Source organism: Eptatretus burgeri, chromosome 2 (assembly GCF_056783735.1).
Source record: "Eptatretus burgeri isolate ZD-2024b chromosome 2, Ebu_testis_v1, whole genome shotgun sequence".
Lineage (NCBI taxonomy): Eukaryota > Metazoa > Chordata > Myxini > Myxiniformes > Myxinidae > Eptatretus > Eptatretus burgeri.
Window position 1 is genome coordinate 29283885 of NC_140962.1, and position 22439 is coordinate 29306323.

The 22439-nt window shown below is 43.5% G+C and overlaps 1 protein-coding gene across 3 annotated transcripts in view; it reads right to left on the minus strand.

Annotated features, from left to right (window-relative positions):
* Positions 1–9763: 9763 nt before the first annotated feature.
* Positions 9764–22439, minus strand: part of LOC147031696 (myelin protein zero-like protein 2) — a 36109-nt gene continuing 23433 nt past the window's right edge. For all 3 annotated transcript variants that reach the window (XM_085852687.1, XM_085852697.1, XM_085852705.1), the window contains exons 5-7: positions 14772–14982; positions 13456–13657; positions 9764–13109 (exon numbers count right to left, since the gene is read on the minus strand). In XM_085852687.1, the coding sequence (XP_085708813.1) occupies positions 13025–13109; positions 13456–13657; positions 14772–14982 (498 nt within the window). In that variant the 3' untranslated portion in view covers positions 9764–13024. The remainder of the gene's footprint in view (positions 13110–13455; positions 13658–14771; positions 14983–22439) is intronic.

Consider the following 22439-nt stretch of genomic DNA (forward strand, 5'->3'; position numbering starts at 1 on the left):
TCTTTTGTAAATACACCATGCATTTAACTTTTAATAATTTAATAGAAGCTTCGGGGTGGGTGGATGTTTGGTCATTTTTAGATCATATTTTAGTCAGTTATTGTTGATGATATATTTCCAGGAATGTTTATTCTTACACGCTTTTTCATTGTCATTTATTTTACGCTTGTTATGTAATTATGTCACCCGCAGGGCTATAGGTTGGACTATAGGTTAGGGTTAGGTGAGGTTAGCTAGTTTCGTCCAACCAATAGTTGGGGGAGTAGCGCCCCCCCCCCCCCCCGGGCAGCTTAGCTATAGTTAGGCCTTCCTGCTGCCATGTGGTCAACCAGTTCGGTGACCCTTTACGTGGTGGCGCGGACTTTCTTAAAAAAAAACAAAAAAACATAAATGTTGTAGGGCCCAGAGCGATTTTTCTATTTTTCTTCCCCCCATCCCCCCTTAAAAAACGCGAAAATCGTTAACTGCTATTTTGTAGAGCCTCATTAGTCGCATATATAGGCACAGTGATAGTTGTCACCGAAGTATAAACATAGAAGCCACAGTGATTTGAAAAATTTCCCCAAAAAAAGGTTTTCCCCCCTTCAAAATTTCGAATTATTAAAATCTGCCCCCATACGTTTGTAGTACTCGGTGAGGCGCATCCATAGACCCCATAAACGGTGAAATCGTTCCACAAATGTAGAAGCCCTAGCCATTTTAATTCCTCTGGTAGCCATTTTAATGTCACCTGGCCGCCATTTTGTAAAATGGCTGCCACGGCCCTCAGAGGCTAAATCTGTGGTGGCCAAATATCCAAATCGCTTCATAATATGTCTTTCTACAAGTGTGCCCAATTTGGTGCTTTTATCTAGTGCACAATTCTTTTGAATATTTGAGCTGTGCGGCGCCACTATCTGCCTGAGATGTCTCCAATATTTTTTATTTTTAAATAATCACCCAAATCCACTCGTGCCACTCTTATCCCTTCTGTCAGTCTCTCAATTTGCAATCACTCTCGATATAATTTTCAATCAAAATTTTTACATCCCAATATGGCCTGCTTCTTTGGCTCATTGGAAGGGGAGTAAGGGAAGGAATCCCTCATTACCCATTACATGACCCCGCCGCCTTTCCGCCACAACTCAAAGGGGTCATGTCTTAATTGGGGTTGTGGTCTACCCCCTCCTTTTCTCCAGGGTCACGGAAGTCAGGTAAACCCCAATCGAGGGAAGCGGCCTCCCCCTCTTCTCCAGGGTTCGCGGAAATCAGGTAAACCACAATCGGGGGAGCGGCCTCCCCCTCTTCTCTCTAACTCCCTGAAGACATAAACCCCACTCAGCTAGCCGAACCCCTCGTGTCCTCAGAGAGGTTTGAAGACCAAGTGACACATGGCGGTGTCACTGCTGGCCCCTTCCTGTTCTGAAATGGGTACGGGGAGTATGCAACACATGCCAGCGCCGCCCGCCACTCATCTGCGCTCTACCCCGAAGTTCCTGTGAGTCTGAGAGGAATTAAAATCCAATCTCCAAAGCCTGCTCCTGGATGCAGCACCACTAACTCTGTAAGAACCCATGCGGAGCTGTCCATTATGATTTCCGTCCCCCATGTCAAGTTCTGTCCTGGTGGCATTTCTATTTCCCCTTGCACCTCTAACCTATTTCCTACGTCACCACTCATTCCACACTCAGGACTCCCACACAAAGCAGGCTCCACAGATTCCAAGGTTATGTGTTCACATCCCACACATTCAACCATGCCTGTGTGCGGACTAACTGCCTTGCACTCCAGGGCTACATTCTCGACCGCCACGTGAGTACCCACACACCTGCATCGATTCGATCACCTGCAGGCTGGACACGTTTCGGCCTTGGCAGCACACACCGGTGCTGTAGTCTGGAGTGTGGGCTCACAGCATTCGTTCACAGGCACTCCACACACACATTCAGGGGTCACGCAAACATGCACCCCATCAGACAGAGTCTCCTCATTAACATAAAATCCAATTCCTAACTTAAGCTCATCGTCCGCACCATGTATGCATGTACCCACGTACCGGCTTCGTTCCAGAGCCACCTCGGTCCGGTCGCTTCTCTCCAGCAGGTTGCTCATCATCGGTTCGCCACTCTCCTCCGGGGCTGTCAGCTCCACATGCTGAACCTGCTCAAAATGTGTTTCATTCGTCAACAACCCCGTATGCTCCCTCAATGTCTCAATCACCAGGGTTTGCTCTAATTGTTTTTTCATCCGACGAGTGATGTCAATCAAGTCCCGCACCACTAACATTCCTCCCTGTGGTGATGTCACACATCCCACATTATGGTGCTGTCCTACTTCCTGGCTCAATTTTCTTTCCCATTTGAGTCGTTCTTCCTCTCTGAGCCTTTTTAGTTGTTCGTTATCTTTCCAGAGTTTTTCCATATCCGTGTACTCCAACCTTGCTCTCTCCTTTAATTGGTCAATTTCAAATTCATATTCTTTTTGTTTCCTATCCCACCGTCTCTCATGTTCTTCATTCTCCAATCTCGTCGTTTCTCTCAATTGATTGATTTCCCTTTCCTGCTTCATTCGTTCTTTCACTATCTCCGCGTACTCCAACGTTGTTCTCTCCTTTAGTTGTTTCAATTCCAAATCGTGTTCCCGTTTTTCCTTTTCCAGCTTTGTTTTCCATTCTTCCTCCAAGTTCTATCCCGGGAGTTACTAATTTTCTCTTCCTCTATTCTTTTGTTCAGTTCGCTCTTCTCCTGTTCCAACTTATGGGTACTCCACTCTACTTTCCTCATTTCTCCATGTAGTTCCTCGAACTGTCTTGACTTTTCCAACAATTCTTCCTTCCTTTGCTCGAGATATTTCTCTCCTCTTTTTATCTTCTATTCTCGGCTTTCTCTTATCTGATTGCCTGATCTTACCTCTTCCTTCAGTTGTTTCAATTCTAAATCGTGTTTCCGTTTTTCCTTTTCCAGCTTTATTTTCCATTCTTCCTCCAAGCTCTTCCTACCCCGGGAGTCACTAATTTGCTCCTCCTCTATTCCCTTGTTCAGTTCGCTCTTCTCATGTTCCAACCTTCAGGTATACCACTCTACTTTCGTCATTTCTCCATGTAGTTCCTCGACTGTGTTGGCTGTCATTTTCCAGCCACCGAATTTGTTCCTGTGCATCGGCCAATTGTTGTGATTCCCTGTGCACATAATTTTCCTGAAACTTGTCTGCCTGCCGTAGTGCTTCGTCCAATTTAATTTGTAACTCCTCAATATAATTCTCATCACACCTCCTCTGCTCCAAGGTATCCGCCAATCGTGCATGAAGCTCATTAATGTACGCGTCATCGTCCTGCTTCGTTTGCCATGACGCATGCTGTGACCACGTGGTTTGAAACGGTGGGTGAGAGCGTTTTCTTCGTGCTGTACGGCTCGTTACGCTGTACATACTAACCCTCTCCCGCTTCGTGTTGTGCTGAGGTGGAGACGCGCCGCCATTTTGCGACTCCATTTTTCTTTATAATATCGAAGTTTTACACCCAATCCGCTCAAAATAAAATCAAACCTAATTTGGAATTTGCGAGCGACGTTGTTTTCCGGCTCTCTCGTAACCAATGTTCGGGGTGTGAACGACACCAGATGTTGTTGAATCGGTGTCCTGCAAATCTATGGAGGTGGAGAGATTCGCACCCCACTCCTGAACACCAGATGTTGAAGATTCTGCGGCACTTAACAGCACCGCCGTCTCAGGGGTTATAATGCCGGCTAGTTTGGCACAGGTCTCGCTCGGGTCACGCGCCTCAGATCACAATACCAAAGTACCCCTGGGCCGTACCAGTTGGAGATATACACCCCGGCTCCGGACTGGGTTTGATCAGAGACCGAGCGAAGTCTGCCACAGTCTGTAACCAGTTTGGTTTTAAATACAAATCGAGCGATTGTTCCTCAGCACGGCACGAATATTCAAGGTGGCAAATCACGTATAATCAGCCAGATGTATTGGGGGAACATCGGGGAACATGGCACAAGCAAAGCATTCATGATAACATTGTCATTCATCTATAACCCTCTCTTAACTAGGGAGCTACGGATATGGGTTGGGAAGGGAGCCCTAGCAAAATAAGCCTTAGGCTTGGAAAACATGCAGACAAGACACGGAGTACTTGGTGGTGCCTCGTGGACGAGAGGAAAAGTTTGTGAGGCACAAATGCGGCTCGTGACAAGTCGATGTCGTGGAATTTGAGCACCCAGCTCGAGCATGCAGCGTGGCAAGAGGGCGCTCGTACTCCTATCGGCACCACTCGCGCACGCATCGCGTAGCAAGATGGCGACGACGACGTCCTTTTGTCGGCACGGCTCACGCACCAGCCTCGGCGCGTCCCACCCCTGTAAGGTCGACGGCACAAGAGCTAAAGATCTGGTGTGTTCCAGCTGGTTTCTCACAAGGTCCAGTATGCCAATCCAGGCCTGGCCTGTACACCAGACCACGCCAAATCTTGGGGTTGGGCTCCGCAGGCGGATCGACGGGGCGAAAGACGACATGGTCCAGCCGCGCAGGGAGCAAGGACAGTCAGAGACTTCGTGGCTGGACTCAGGATGAACCTGTGGATCACCTGCAGGCTGGATCCATGGCCGAGGAGGAACAGCCGGCCAAGCCACTCTTCACGAAGCAGATCCCAGACCGACAACAAGCAGTTCCTCCCTTGCCTTTTTGGGCAGGCCTCCCGGACCACCTCCGGGGACCCGTGATTGGTCCATTGTTCGAGATTGCAGCAGCTCTCCACCAATGGGTTGCCAGCACGTCTTGTTGACTGACTGCCAGGGCGCCGGGTGGGGGTTGGTTAAGAGGGGGGCAGGAAGAAAAAGGCACCTCTCGGTACACCACCACTGTATGAACATTGGACAGCCTGCTCCACCTCCCGACACACATGTAATGTCCGATTACCAACCAACCTGGCTAAACATGCATTTAATGGGGGATCTGGGCTAATCCTATATTTAATAGCCCACTAAGGGCCCATTTCCACAAATATATATATATATATATTTTTTGTGGTTCTGAAAACTGCAAGCCGCTGAAACAATGGCATTCATCATACAGTGATCCCCAGACAGTTATTTCATTAATATATGTGCAATTAGACCTTTCCCTCATGTCTAATGGGTCAAATGGGACGAAGTGCATTGTGTGCGTCTCATAGTTAGGTCTGATTATAAATATATCTTTTTTTCCTTACCGCCATTAGCGAGGCTGCCGCGGATGGTACGTATGAACGTCCTCGCGGAGGCCAGAAGAAGCATCAACCACACGATGGAAAAATCCTCCGCTGCAAGAATGCGGAGTCGAAGGGAATAGTAGAACCATACATGAAATCCCAATGCTGTACAGGACGCATGCGGCACGCTCTTTTAAACCCAAATCTGCATCTAATAATAAATATCCAATACTTTCCTTCAATCCATGACACAGATCGGGATGGCACCGCGCTCAGGCAGCTGCCTGTGAGGATCACCGCTGTGATAAATAACCGCATGCGGGATAGAGGACCCACGCGCAACCCTTGATAATTACCATCAGACTGTACGGGCCACGCATGGCGCACATCTTTGTTCATGTCTGTGCGCTGGTTGACAACGGCGTCTTACCATCGATCTTCGCTCGCCACCGCGACCACCAATATCTCCCGCAGACGGCAGAGATCTTCTCGCACCTCCGCCTCGATGCAGCCGCCACCAAGCAGCAGCATGCTGTGTGGCCCGGATCGCTCGGGCCGCATGGCATACGGACCAAGCAAGCACATTGATCAGCGACAACCGCAGTGTGCGGGGGTGCCCGAGTGGGCATGTGGGGCCGACATGGCCCTCGGCCAGTCGCCGGAGCATGGCCTGGGAGTTCGGTACGAGACAATACCACAGCTCGGCGATATCTCGTGGGATGTAAAATGAGGCCGCTTCTGGCCATGGCGGCTGGGCTGTGCAGTGCCCGGGGCCCAATGGGAGTGCCTGATTCAGGTGACGATGCATAGCTTGTGCGGTCAGACGGACGGTAACGAGTGGGTATATATACCAGTTCTTTTTTTTACTGAAATAAAAATATACCAGTATATATATAACTGAATATACTATAACTATAATATACTGTGGTGCCCCCAGAATCTGAACGCCCCATTGTTTGAACAAATTGGAATCCGAACAATTTTTTTGAGAACATTTTGCCCTAAAAACCTATTTTTTTTTTTTAAAAAAAACCGAACACAACGTGGCGTTCATGTTTGTTCGCGTGTCTCCCCCACCTGTTCGAGCCGCATCTTCGCGCTTTGTTCATTCAGTTTGTCGGTGAAAGTCCTCGTGAAAGCATCTCTCGTGTGTCGATCGATACTTTAGGCCTCAGTCACATTTGCACTACGGCGAGGATACGGCGGCCGTACGCCCTCTGAATTGACAGAAACGTGCGGCGGCCGCAGAGAAACTGAGGTGGCCTTACGCCATATGGCTATATTTTACAGGTCGTAAGGTCGCCGTGGAATTATAACGCGGAGTTATAACTTTTTTCATTTCTACGTTCGCCGTAGAAATTCGACAAGCCGAAACAAAAGAACTGGTAAAAAAAAACCAAATTAACCCATTCGTTACCGTCCGTCTGGCCGCATGTTCGGCTTAGGGTCCCCCTGCGATCGCCTTGCGGCATCTTGCGTTTGCCTTCAAAATTCTATGGCCGCCGCAGGAACGTCCTAAGGTCACCGTGCGACATCAAATCAAAGACCGTACGGCACACCCACGTTTTCGGTCTCCACAATTTATAAATATGCCGTGCGGCTACCCGAAAAATAACAAGGACAAATGTGTCCAAGAGCAGCGTCCAAAACCTAAAGGCTTTGTCGGCTAAAAAAAAATTAAATTAAAAAAAAAAAACAACTTCCGATATTTCGTCACGTGCCTTCATTAAGCCAATAGCGAAACCCGTCATAATGTATTTACGATATATCGTGTATTTACGAAATATATAATGTATTTACGAAATTACAATATGATAAATGGAATAATCTTTAAATAGAAATGTCAACTTTTCGAAACTTCAAAGCAAATGTCCGAATATATTTAAAAGTTCATGATAGACGCTCTCAAAAGGCACCGTCTATGTGAGGATGTGTACATGTGCTCAGTAATTAAGTCGATCCCGATCTTGCATATAAATAAAAAGAGCCGAGTCCGAGAGATGGAAGAAGAGGAAGAAGAGGAATGCCGAGCTCTCTATGAACAGCGTTCGCTACGCGAGACACTGCTAAAAACACATGTGACTGCTACATTGTGTGATCGTGGAAATACTGTGGCCGCTTTATAATTGCTAGTGCCCGTACATTTTGTAGACCCTCCGGCCGCCGAGCCAAATGTGACTTAGGCCTTACCTCGTGTTTTCACCTTCATTTGTGATGTTTGTTTTTTTTTAATCATCTTGTGTTTCAATTAATAACTGAAAAAAAGCAATCCGATCACGTGGTGTGACGGACTGTCGGGCAAGGGCTCGGCACTTCACAGCAAAACCAGTTGTAATTAGGAATATCCATGATTACGTCAGCCCGATGCGTTTGATGAAAGTGATTGTGGTTCTGCGGGCATCATGTTTGTTAAGCTGCCCCGGGGGCAGCGCTCTCGCAGAGTGGGCGAGCGATCGGAACCCAGGCCGGAGATCGAGCCTGTGTGGACCTTTGGATGTGGTGATTGTACCAGTTTACATACAATACACCGACACCGAAGGTCATTTACTCATCTTATTTTACCTTAAACTTGGGGAATTTCAGTTTAAAGTGTCTTCAAAGTGGGTTTTCTTTGGGTCCACGAACAGATTAATTCACTTTCCATTATTTCTTATTGAGAAAATATTTTTGGAATCCGAACTTTTTGCAATCCGAACAGCCTCCTGGAACAAATTTAATTGGGATTCTGGGGGCACCACTGTGTATAGGCAAACACCTATACTCCGATCTCTAGCAGTAGCGCACGGTGGACGCACGGTCGACGCAGACTGCCACGGAGGCCGTACGTAGGTGCACGGTGGGCGTAGGGGAACCGTGCATCGACCCTGCGTTGCCCGCAGGTAGTCACACAGACCGCAAGGCCACCGTACGGCGACTGTGGAAATAGTGCGGCCGCCGTAATTTTTTGGGGGTTGGGAAAATTAATTTTTCATTGAGAAGAGCTTACGGCAGCCGCACGAATGCAAGCCCACCGTACGCCTTACGTACGGTCGACGTGGAACACATCTACGTCATAGCTTAGCTTGTCGACTTGCTACGGCGAACGTAGAAATGAAAAAAAGGTATAACTCCGCGCTATAATTCCACTGCGACCCTACGGCCTGCAAAATATAGCCAAACGGCGTAGGGCCTCCCTGAGGCCACCTCAGTTTCTCTGCGGCCGCCGCATGTTTCTGTCAATTCAGAGGGCGTACGGCCGCCGTATCCTCGCCGTAGAGCAAATGTGACCTAGGCCTTAGTGACCCACCACGGCACGGAGTTATTCGTGTGCGAAAGTCTGGTGGGAACCCGAGGTAGCTTCCAGCCCCTCGTGGTCTTGCCCCTGACCCGTTCCGCAACAATATTTCAAATCCCTTGAAGTACAATTAGGACAATCAAGAAGTGGAAGGCATATGGTACCCTCAAGACCCTGCCTAGATCAGGCCATCCCTCCAAACTGGATGACCAAGTAAGGAGGAGACTGATCAGAGAGGTTATTGAAAGGGCAATGGAAACTTTGAAAGAGCTACATTTCTTTATGGCAAAGATTGGTCACTGTGTGCGTGTGACAACAATATCCCAAACGCTCCACAAGTCTGGCCTATATGATGGGATGGTAAGAAGGAAGCCATTACTCAAAGAAGCCCACCTTGAATCCTGTTTGAGGTAAGCAAAAAACCACTCTGGAGATTCTGAAGTCATGTGGCAAAAAGTTACGTTTGGCACAAACCCAACATAGCACATCACCCAAAGAACACCATCCTGACTGTGAAGCATGGTTGTGGCAGCATCATGTTATGGGGATATTTCTCATCAGCAGGGACTAGGGCACTTGTCAGGATAGAAGAGAAAATGGATGGAGCAAAATACAGAAAAATACTGAAGGAAAACCTGCTACCCTCTGCAAGAAAGCTGACATTGGGATTGGGACAGAAGTTCCCCTTTCAGCATGTCAACGACCCGAAGCACACAGCTAAAGCTACACTGGAGTGGCTAAGGAACAAAAAGATAAATGTCATTAAGTGGTCCAGTCAGAACCACGACCTAAATCCAATCGAAAATCTGTGGCATGACTTGAAGATCGCTGTCCATCAACACTCCTCACGCAACTTGACTGAGCTTGAACAGTTTTGTCCAGAAGAATGGGCAAATATTGCCCAATCAAGGGATATGTCTCTTCCTAAGTTGGTAGAGAGCTATCCCAACAGAATCACAGCTGTAATTGCTGTCAAAGGTGCTTCCAAAGTATTAACTCAGGGTGGTGGACACCAATATATTCTCGTTTTGTGTATTTAATTAATTTTATGAAATTTGTTTTTCATTTTTAAGTTGCGGGTTACGATGTGTACTTAAAAGTTGGAAAAGTCTGATTTCATTCCAGGCTACAAGACAACAAAAGGTGAAAATTTTTAAAGGGGGTGTTGACTTTCTCTCAGCACTATATATATATCAGTAGTTTAACAACAACAACAACAAATAAAAGCAGCATATTTTTGGGTTTAATAGAAGTCAATTTTGTGACTTCATTCCCTAATGAAAAGAAGAAAAAAAAAAAGTAATGCATACAGGAAATGAAACTTGCGCAGAAAAGCAAGATTTTATTTTATTATTACCGACACCATGACTGTATTCCAAGAACGTGAATATTGTAATAATACCATGTGTGTGTTTGTCAGGAGACTAACTGGACGTCACCATCTTGGGAACAGAGCTTCATATTGTGAATGTCCTGGATGAGTTAAACTTTGAGCTCGCAAGGAAAAATATTAAATTAAATTTAGTATAGGATGACTGTCATGGCCAAAAAAATTGATACCCTTGCACTTTTTTCAAATAATGTACCATTTCTTCCAGAAAATTGTTGACGTTAAAACAGCTTTTGGTATCCACAGATGTATTTCTTTGGTTTACAGTGAAACAAAACAAACAAAAAAAAGCTGAAAAAAAAATTACTAAATCTGAGGTTATTCCACACAGAAATCCTAAAATGACCCACACAATATTATTGGCACCTTTTACAAGTTGTGAGAAATAATTTGATTTCAAGCAGGTGATTCTCCTTCACTTTGGAATTGAACTCACCAGTGGTGAGTTGGAGGTGTTTGCAATATAAAAATCACTCATTCAACCATTTTGAAACAAGGAAAGGAGTCATTATGCTGTTTTGTGTCACTGTGTGAAGTGCAATGAGCATGGAGAAAAGAAAGAAAAACCAGAGACTTGTCTGAGGAGGTCAGACACAAGATTGAAGCCAAGCATGGACAATCTCAAGGCTACAAATCCATCTCCAGAGACATTGATGTTCATGTGTCCACCGTACGCAATGTTATCAAGAAGTTTAAGGCCCATGGCACTGTAGCCAACCTCCCTGGATGTGGCTGCAAAACCTGATCGAAGATTGCAGTAAGCACCTCAACCAACTGCCAAACAGATTCAAGATGACCTTCAGACACAAGGTACGACAGTTTCAACTCACCATCCATCGCCAACTCAATGAAAGGGGGTTCTCTGGAAAGAGACTCAGGAGGATCCCACTGCGGAGAGGAAGAGACACATAAGAAAGCCCGACTGGAGTTTGCCAAAACACACCAAAATCCTTCTGGGAGAATGTCCTGTAGACAGATGAGACCAAATCAGAGATTTTTTGTAAAGCACATCATCTCTGTTTACAGAAAACAAAATGAATCCTTCAAAGAACACCTTCCCTAATGAAACATGCAGGAGGTTCAATGATGTTTTGGGATTGCTGTGCTGCCTCTGGTAGTGAGTACCTTGAATGTGTACATGGCATCATGAAATCAGGAGATAACCAAGGCATTTTGGAGTGCAATGTTAAACCCAGTGTCAGAAAACTGGGTCTTCATCGAAGGTCATGGGTCTTGCAGCAAGACAATGACCACAAACACTCAAAAAGCACCCAGGAATGGTTCAAGAGAAAATGCTGGACTGTTCTGAAGTGGCCAGCAATGAGTCCAGATCTAAATCCCATTGAACACCTGTGGGGAGATCTGAAAACAACAGTTGGGAGAAGACACCCTTCAAATCTGGGAGAATTGGAGCAGTTTGCACAAGCATGGGCCATTCTGCCAGTGGAGAGGTGGAGGAAGCTCATTAATGGCTTCAGGAAGTGCTTGACTGCAGTTATTTTGTCCAAAGTCTGTGCTCCCAAATATTAAGTCGACGGTATCAATAATTTTGTCAAAGCAATTTCTTCTTATTTTCTGATTTAAAAGGATATATTAAGTTCTGAACAAAAAACAAAGGTTCTGTAATATTAACAGTGAAATAAAGAATTGTGGAGACCAAATACTTTAGTCAATATTTCAACTTATTTTTGGAGAAAATTGTAAGTTATTTGAAACAAGAAGCGAATACTTCGATATCACATGGCTGGGGGCAGTAAAAGGTTAAGAATGATGAAACAATTTTGCAGTTATAAAATTTAAATGTAGACACGGTGAATTAGCATGCATGATGGGAAGAGTTGTGACGTTGGACAAATTTCTATTTGTAGCCCTCAGATCAAAGGGACGTACGCGGCCATAAATGTGACAGAAGACGTGACAGAAGACACAGGACAGAATAGCCAATTATATAACAACGCGGTCGCCACGCTGTAAAAAGTGCAAGGGTGCCAATATCTTTGGCCATGACTGTATGTACTCATGCCACAGTCATAGGCTGATGTGTGAGTATTCGGATAATCACTCGTGTACAATATGATGCTCTGTACCAAACCTAGCGATTCTAGCTGCTTATATTGTCAAGTTAGTTTGCCAACAAACAGACGCGGTGTTCATAATATCCAAGTGCTGAGTCGAGAGAGACAAAGCACATCAAAAGCATGTGCAGACAAAAAGAGCTCAAGCAACTCCAGTTGAGAGCTCGAAGTGACTTTTAGAGGTCAGGGCATCACTATTGAGATCAACAGCAGCAGTAACCAAGGAAAGGAAACAACTTACATGAACCATGGATAAAAAAATTCAAAGTCAGAGGCCACATTAAATGAGATGATTGGTGAGCCCAAAATGGGTTGTGTAAGGAGGCAGGGGTGGGGGGGGGCAGTGGAGGGAGGCACAGAGGCCCAAATTTATTTTGCACCCATGACCTGCACATGGATACCCTGCCCAAGTGTGCAAAATTTGAGGGAAATTGGCCAAGCAGCTTTCAAAGTAAAAGTCAGAGGCCTTTCATTGTGAAATCAAACATCGATACCTAAAATAACAACTTATAATACTTCAATTGAAACAAACTGCAAGTTGTAACAAGAGAATGAACAGAATAGAAGAAATTTGCTGTCGACATACTAGAAATGTTCTTGCAGAGAGTTGTTTCACTTCTAAAAATCGCAAAACAACATTGATCTCTCAGAAGAGAAACATAACGGCACGAGTCGGCACCTCCTCCAGTGCAATCTAGTTGCAATTTGTATTACCCAACACTTATAAGTGGAACCCTTCATAGGATAAATAAATAAATGAGCATCAATAATAATTATTATAATACACCCCCATCCAAAATATCAAGATAATCTTAAACAACTTCGTTCCTCTCCCTTTCAGTCTCCTTCCCCCACCCCCTCTCCCCTCCTGGACATTTATGTTTCAAATGTTTATTCTCAGGGAACATGTGCATATAAACTGAAGTACAACAATCAAAAATCTACACATACAATTCAAGTCACTTTACTAAATCACTACTTCCCTGAGATGTAGGAAAAAAAATAATAATAATAAAAAAGAAAGAAAGCTGAGACAGAATCAACAAATCCATTGAAAGAAAAGAAAGAAAACCACTGAGGTCAAGGAAAAGATGAGAGCAAAGGGTTGCGAATTAATTAGAAACTTGTGTTCTTGAAAATGCTTCTGTTGAACCAAAAAGTTCCACTTCACTCTCAATGCCGTGGAAATGATGTCGCCTGGAGAAAAACAGAGACGGGGGCAGGATGAGAGATAGTGAGCTAAAATACGTCCAATTCGCACACGCAGGCAAAAAAAAACAAAAAAAAAAAACCAACATTCTTTCATATAATGGTTTTCTGCAGACTACTGCAATTTGACCTGTAACCAACCATGGTATACGAGTAAAATTCTTTTCACTTCTTAAATTATATGAATATACTTCTTATATACATACTTCAAAAAGTATACGAGAGTACAACTCGTATAATCTCGTTCTACAACTATACCATTTTTGCCTGGGGGAGAAGCATGGACAGACAGACAGACCAATGTACATGGATAATAATGAATGAATGCACTCACTTGGGATCATACTCCATCCAAATCTTACGAAGGCATAGCCCAAACACCACAAACAAACCGATGCCAAATGGAACGATTGAGCATAATATAAGCCAGAGAGGCATGTCCTTTTCATCGTTGTCATGTTCCAAATGGCTGTTGTTGAACTCGGTGTTGCTCACTTTTGTTGATTTGTTTGACAATGTTGGAATAGTAGCATTATCTGAAGAAACAGCAAAATTAATAGATTTCTCAGAATATTGATTTTTTTTTTCTATTGTAAAAGAAGAATGGATAATTTATTGGATGATACTAACTTATTAAACAATACGGACTTTCAAAATGAAGCAAACTGACCCAGAATGCTTTGTACGCATGCACAGAAATCCCCCAACAGCAGCGGCCATGCAAACATATATTATATATATAGTTTGTGCAATATAAGGAATGTTTTGTTACAATAGCTGACAATGCTTCGAAAATAAGTCAAAAATACTTGGAAAAGTACTTGAGAGAAAGGGCTGTGCCTTTGCATTCCAAAAGTGTTGGAGAATTTTCTCAGCTCACTGACAAGGCCGAGATCATACAGCTGCCCATATTGCAGACCCCCGACGATGTGGACTAGTGAAAGGCCTGAATTGTGGATGGGTGGGTGCTACCCAAACCTTTTACTGAGGGATGTGAATAGTGAGTGGACCTTGAACCTTGCGGGAGTGCACCTCCTGTGAACATGGCAGGCTTGGTGATTTATTTAATGAATGTCTATAATTTAATTGGAAAGACGATGCTGTACGTCATTACCAACAAAGTAATGGCTACCAACCTTTTGACAAGGGATAATTTCATGATGTGAAAATATACAAAGCTTGTGTGAGAACCAGATGTACCAGGCAGACCACCACCATATCTGCTCCGTGTGTGTTGTGTGTGATTGCCACCGCTTGCTTGTATCAACAGAAAATAGTAGAAAGTCGACACCTTGCATCCACAGATATTTCTCGTTCTGGTATTTCTTTCCTATATTTTTATGATTCTGATTTGCATCCAGGACCAACGATTTATGGTTATCAATTTAGAAATTGCCACGCTTTTGTCCAAATCCTGAAAATTATGTTTGAAAGACTATTTGACTTGGATTTCGCAAGGGGGCAATGGCAGTTTAAAAGCACGGAACGAATTGTGTCGAGCGGAAATGAGTAGGTGAAAACACGCACACAGCGCATGTGCAAAAGGTCTCATTTGCATTCATACATCATTTTGAAAGTCCTGTATTGATGATGGCCATCAAGAGGAAGTTCAGGGATTGCAGGGATCAACACGAGTTACGGATGAGGTACCAGATCGCATTACATGCAGCTGGATCCAAACTGAACCACCATTCTCAGGAAGGTTGTAGACCTGGCAGGCAAAATATCCTCCATCAGTCAGCCGTAATTCATGGATGAGCAGGGATCCATCACCAGTGGTCGCCAACCCGGCAAATCCTGCCCTTCCCGTCAGAATGCCTCGGCCATCCCAACGATGCCCATTGTGCTCGTAGACAAACACCTTAAGTCACAAAAAACAGAGAAATATTAATAGCAAGACAAGCTATTAAAATACTCTTTACATCTAGTCTTGGTGCAAAATTTTCACCATTATACTTCCATTTTTTAAGCACATCTTTTACATACCGTCTGCTGCTAGAGTGAAAAATGCAACAAACCACAAACTTGCAACCACACAAATAAAAGAGAAATTTCAATAGCCAGCCAACAAAACTGGTATAAAAGAGTACATTTTAAACAGGTTGACAACAATTGGTGCATTCAAGTATCTCAAATTCCTGAAGCACTTAATGAAAAAAAAAGGACAAAAAGACAATGGACCGACATTGGGGCAATGGAGCAACAGGCACACACAACAAGCAAGGAAATGAATGAAGAAAAAAAAATATAAATAAAAAAAAGGAGAGAGAAAGGGAAGAAACAGTATCGTGCAATAAGGGGTTTGAGTTATCAGGGGTTACTACGGCCAGAAAAGATTACAGGAAGGGATGAAGGACGACATGAGATGGCGGTGTAGAGATAACGTGAATCCCTGGAGGCAAGAATGTAATTGAAAGGCCTCAGGAAGGTGGTTCCACAAACAAGAGAAAAGATGAAAGTTGGGGGCAGGGGGGGGACCAGATTTTGGGAATTTAACCAGCTGGGGGTTTACTACAAGATATACCGTTTACATTATTCAATGTAAATTCACTTGGTGACAGTACTTATAGATGTATTCTAACCACTTTAACTCATCTTGAAACTATTGAGTTTTAACACTTTGTGTTTAATATGTATATGTATAAATAAATAAATATAAAATATAGACATGCATATTTACCCGGCGTTGAGTGATAGAAAAACATGAAAAAGGAACACTTTGCAGCCAAAGGAAATTTGGAAATTGTAATACCCTCTACCACCACCACGAGGTGGCGCTACACGGTATACATTTACATCGAGAATTTACACCGCCCCCACCCCCAGTGAGGCCGCAGCCACAAAGCATACGTTTCCCCACACACAAAGTTGTATTTCTACCCTGAGTTTGTAACTTAAAAGATGTGGCCATGCATAGGAGAAAGAGAGAAAGAGACATTTGATTTTTTTTGGTATACAAGCATGGATCGGCCCACTACTCTCACCTCTTCACACATCATTGCATATTTTACATTCCAGATTTGCTTTGTCATGATTTACACCAATCATATAATACAAACATTTATTTTGTACAAATCTATTTGTAATATTGGTGAAATAATATTTGTTTGTAAATAGTGATTTATTGCCAACTGCAACCCAATCGTAAATAGCAGAAACTTACTATTTAATTACAATAGTTACTATAAGAAATATACGACGTATTGTAAATAGTATAAAAAGGTCCCAGTGGTCCAAATGGTCAAGGGTCCAAGCTGTCTAATCTATTTTAAGGGTGTATGGGGTCCAAAGGGTCTTCTGTGTCTTTGGGGACTTTTGGGTCATGAACGGTCAAAGAGGTCTCAGCAGTCTAAAGCATCAAACGGTACATTCCAAGAGTACTTAATCAATATGCTTACGTGTGAGAAGTCAGGGTGCAAGTGACGTTCAAACAGTACGTAATTAATAGACATTAATAAAATTGCCATGTAGTTACACGACTTCAATGTGAAAGGAACATTCCAATAGTACGTAATTTATAGATGGTCATGTCGTCTGCAACCAATGTTCAAACAGGACATGATTAATGTTACACAGCTTCATGGCTGGACCACGCTTTAAGAGATATATATATATATATATATATATATATATATATATATATATATATATATATATATATATATATATATATATATATATATATATATATATATATATATATATATATATATATATATATATATATATATATATAGTTACGGTTGTGGGGGTAGATGGAGGAATTTCTTGCAAAGTCAAGATTGAATAGAGTTGTTTGGTCCGTGGATGCGTAGGAGACATCTTGATGTAATTAAAATCGGGAAACTGTGAGCTTAAGTGTTACATGTCACCACACGGGGGGTGATGCGCTGTCAATTAGATAGGGATTAAGGATAAGTTCCCCCAGTACGTAATTGCGACCCTGTGACTATTCCCTATTTTTTTGAATTACTTACCAGCAATGGAGCATCACAACCAAGTAGGAAGAAGCACCACCTCCAAGGGTGATGGCAGGTGAAGTCACGCCCCCGAGACCGATTGATGGGCGTGACTTCAGAAGTGAGGCAGACGTGCCAAAAAAGCGAGAAGTCCCACCTTCCCGAGCTTGGCGCGAGCAAGCCACGCCCCAAGGGGAAACGGTGGTTCAGTGACGTCAGAAAGGGATCAAGAGGAACACATGAGTGCGGAGTGAGGGACGCATGCGTGTGGAGTGAGGGACACATGAGGTTGAGAAAGAATGTAGCTATGAGATGGCCTGTAAAAACAGGGCTTCATGGCTGGCTTTCCTTCGATCCATGACGACTGCACAATTCTCATATTCATGCTGAGGCGATTTGTCTCACGTACTGAGCAGGACATTGGCCATCGACTCTTGGCTGGTCATGTGGGACAGATCTTAGAACCTTGTGTATGTCGCCGAAGGGGACGGCACCATTCTGCAAAGTGTATCGGCAGGCGCTATAGATGAAGAAGCTGCATGACGGTCAGTGAATCTTGGTGTTGAACACGGCTCACGAACGTTCCTGCTGCGAGAGAGCGGCTTGTCTACATGTTCAAATAGCAGCGCCTCAATTCCAAGTTCCACAAAGACCATCTCTGGACCAAGCTAAGTACCAGAATCAAGGAAGGATTTCATTTTATTTAGTTTCCCCTTGTCCGTATGTGGAGGTGCCTCGACTTAGACTTTAGTTTACCTCACGTATTAATATATTCTGATTATGGTCCTTTGTAAATATTTGTCCATCATCAGTAAATTCCCACATTTATTTTAAGTTGCTGTGTCTGTGTATTTGTTGTGGGGTTTGAGTATAAACCACCGTGCTGTGCTTCCTTGTGCCTCAATCGCTCTGCCAGTGCAACGTCCCACCCCTCCCGCACACGTTATAATCTCTGAGCATCAACGTGCCCGCATCCTATGGAAGACCGCTTGGCTATCCGGGCTGGCGGTGTTAACCACCTGTCACCACAATTTGGGTCGGGTGGGGGGGGGGTTTAATGTGGACTGCCAGCTCCGTGACATGTGTATATGTGTGTGTGTGTGTGTGTGTGTGTACTTTTTTTTTGATTTCTACACAATTCCACACCCCTGGGCCTTTTGCCCTGAAATTTGCTGCACCACATTATTTACAGATGCGGAAGGTCAATGTCACAATAAAAATTTTCAATAGTTTATTAAATCAAAGTTAAAACATGAAATAAGTGTGTTGGCAAGAGGGGCAGAGCTTGGCAAAAGCATCGGCACTTCTGCATCGCCTTAAAATGCGAATTCTTTGTCAGGAATCAAACAAATTGTATTTAATTATTTATAGTCCATATACAGAATGGAAATTTAAATGCAAAGGTCCCCTAATTCTTCAGCAGCATTACACATACAGTGTAGAAAGAGTCTACATACCCCCCCTTCAAACTTTTCACCTTTTGTTGCCTTATAGCCTGGAATTAAATTGCATCAAATCAGACTTTTACACCTTTATTTCCACATTGTAACCCACAACTTCCAAGTGAAAAACAAACTCTACAAATCTCAGAAAATTAATGCAAAATTCAAAATTAATGTTAAATTGGAGTGATTCTGATCGTTTCAGAATAAAAAAAATATGCTGTTCCTGGAGGTTTCCTCTGCTGGGTAATGCATTACACAGCAAAGACTCAACCATGAACACCAAGGAGCTTTAAAAAGACTTCCAGGACAAAGTTGTAGAAAGGCACAGATCAGAGGATGGGTGTAAAATTATCCCTTGGAGCACAGTCAAGACAATCATTAGGAAGTGGAATGCGTATGGTACCACCAAGACCCCGCCTAATCAGGCCGTCCCTTCAAACTTGTTGACCAAGCAAGGAGGAGACTGATCAAAGAGGCCACCAAGAGGCCAATGGCAACTTTTGAAGAGCTACATGCCTTCATGGCAAAGACTAGTCACTTTGTGCATGTGACAACAATATTCCAAGTACTCCACATGTCTGGCCTGTACAGTATATGGTGGCAAGAAGGAAGCCATTACTCAAAAAAACCCACCTTGAGTACCGTTTGAGTTGTGCAAAAACCACTCCGGAGATTCTGAAGACACTTAGCAAAAAATTGTCGTCGTCTGACGAAACCGAGATGGAACTTTTTGGCCTAAATGCGAAACGTTATGTTTGGCACAAACCCAACACAGCACATCACCCAAAGAACACCATCCTTACCATGAAGCATCGTCGTGGCAGCATCATGTTATGGGGATGTTTCTTATCAGCAGGGACTGGGGCACTTGTCAGGACAGAAGGGAAAATGTATGGAGCAAAATACAGAAAAAAAAAAAAAAAAAAAAAAAAAAAATCGAAGAGGAAAACCTGCAGCCCCTCTGCAAGAAAGCTGAAATTTGGACGGAAGTTCACCTTTCAGCATGATAACGACCAGAAGCACACAGCAAAAGCTACACTGCAGTGGCTAAAGAATAAAAAGAATAAATGTCCTCGAGTGACCCAGTCAAAGCCTCGACCTAAATGCAATCAAAAATCTATGGCATGCCTTGAAGAGTGCTGTCCATCAATGTTCCCCAAACAACTTGACTGAGCTTGAACAGTTTTGTGCAGAAGAATGGGAAAATATTACCCAATCAAGGTGTGCAAAGTTGGTGGAGAAACGTCCAAACAGAGGAGCAGGAGATTGGGACCATACATTTGCAGAGCGTTGCTGCTGCTTAAGCAGTCTCCCCCGGGCTATTGGGCACAATCCTGGACCGGTCGCCACTCCGACATAGTATACCAGCATGCTTGGCACTCATTTTGCCGACCTCGGAAGGATGACAGGCCAAGTTAACCCCACCCGGTATTAATTCAACAGCTGAGCGGAATTTGAACTCAGGACCCGAGGATCCAAGGTCCGCCACCCTAACCATTAAGCCAACATCAGGCATATCCAAACAGACTCACAGCTGTAATTGCTGTCAAAGGTGCTTCCACCAAATGTTAACTCGGGGGGGTGTGAACACTTATCCAACCAAGATATTCTAGTTTTTTTATTTTTCATTAAATTTCTGAAATTTGTTTAATTTGTTTTTCACTTGGAAGTTGTGGGTTAGGATGTGTAAATAAGGTGGAAAAGTCTGATTTAATGCAATTTAATTTCAGGCTATAAGGCAACAAAAGTGTAACTTTTTAAAAGGGGTGTAGACTTTCTATTGGCACTGTACATGCAGTGTCTTCAGAAAGTATTCACACCTATTGACTTTCACATTTTGTTGTTTTACAGTCTGAATTAAAAATGAATTGAATTAAAATTGCCCCCCCTCCACAAAATCCCAAATCATGACAAAGTGAAAACATGTTTTTAGAAATTTTTCAAATTCATTAAAAATGAAAAGCTAAAACATCTTCCATGAATAAGTAATCAACCCGAGTCATTACTTTGTAGAAGCACCTTTGGCAACAATTACAGCTTTGGGTCTTTTTGGGTGTGTTTGTATCAGCTTTGCACAACTGGATTTGGGGATTTTCTCCCATTCTTCCTTGCAGATTTACTCAAGCTCTGTCAAGTTGGATGGGGAGTGTGAGAGAACAGCAATCTTAAAGTCTTTCCATAGATTTTCAATGGGATTCAAGTCTGGGCTTTGGCTGAGCCACTCAAGGACTTTCATGTTCTGAAGCCATTCCAGTGTTGCTTTGGCTGTGTGCTTGGGGTCATTGTCCTGTTGGAGCGTAAATCTTCGCCACAGTCGTAAGCCTTTTGCACTCTGAAGCAGGTTCTCCTGAAGGATTTGCCTGTATTTGCCTCTATGCATTGTTCCCTCTATCCTTACAAATCTCACAGCCCCTGCCACTGAAAAGTATCCCCATAGCATGATGCTTGCACCATCATGCTTCATGGAAGGGATGGTCTTAGATGGGTGATGAGTTGTGTGAGGTTTCCGCCAGACGTAGCACTTTGCATTCAGGCCAAAAAGTTCAATTTTCACCTCATCAGACCCCAGAATCTTTTGCTTCATGCTCTCAGTCTTTCACGTGCCTTTTTGCAATCTCCAGGCGTGCTGTCATGCGCCTTTTTCTCAGGAGTTCCATCTGGTCACTCTCCCATAAAGCCTAGATTTGTGAAGTACTACAGAGATTGCTGACTTTCCGGCAGGTTCTCCCATCTCAACCGAGAAACTCTGCAGTTCTGTTAGAGTGGTGAATGGCTTCATTGTCACATCCCCGACCAAGGTCTTTTTTGCCCAGTTGCTCAGTTTGATCGGATGGCCAGCTCTAGGAAGAGTCTGGGTCGTTCCATATTCTTTCCATTTCCTATTGATGGTGCTCACTGTGTTCTTGGGAACTTTCAACACTCTAGAAATTGTTTTAGACCCTTCTCCAGATCTGTCTCCACACAATTCTATCTTGAGTTCTATGGACAGTTCCTTGGATTTCTTGGCAGAGTTTCTGTTCTGACATGCACCGTCAACTGTGGGACATTATATAGAAAGGTGTGTTTCTTTCTAAATAATGTCCAATCAATCGAGTTAGCCACAGGTGGACTTCAATCAAGTTGTAGAGACATCTCAACGATGATCAAAATAAATTTAATGCCCCTGAACTTAATTTTGAGTGCCATAACAAGGGCGTATTGAATACTTATTGACGGAAGACATTTCAGAATTTCATTTTTAATCGATTTGCAAAAATTTCAACAAAAACTTCAGAACTCAACAAAATGTGACAAAAGTCGAGGGGTGTGAATAGTTTCTGAAGGCACTGTACCTCAAACAGGGCAAGGTCTTCAGAAACTACCACGCGTTGACCTTGCCGTCCGTGTTGAGGCAACCAAACGCCGCTATAAATAGTATATTGGGATGTGGGGTCAGGCAGTGCTGCCACCAGCCCACAGAAAAAAGGTAACCACAATGAGGCCACTAACTTCATAGCTTTTCAATGTCCAACACATTCCAAAATCACCACCAGGAAAAGCTGACTTGGCCATACAGCGTCAGGTATCCCCCCCCCCCCACACCCTCACTCAACGGGCAGACCCTGCTCATATATATATATATATATATATATATATATATATATATATATATATATATATATATATATATATATATATATATATATATATATATACACATATATACAGGTAGTGGAGAAAAAATATTTTAAAAAACAAAACATTTGGATAAATGAGGGACACTAAGTACATTGAAAGAAACGGCTTCCACACAGGTGTGGCTCATGTGGTAAATAAGCAGTTAACATCCCAGCATGCTTTGGATCATGTATAAAAATGCTGCACAGGCCTGGATGCCTAAAATTATGGCTCGTATGGCAGCAAGAGGAGACTTC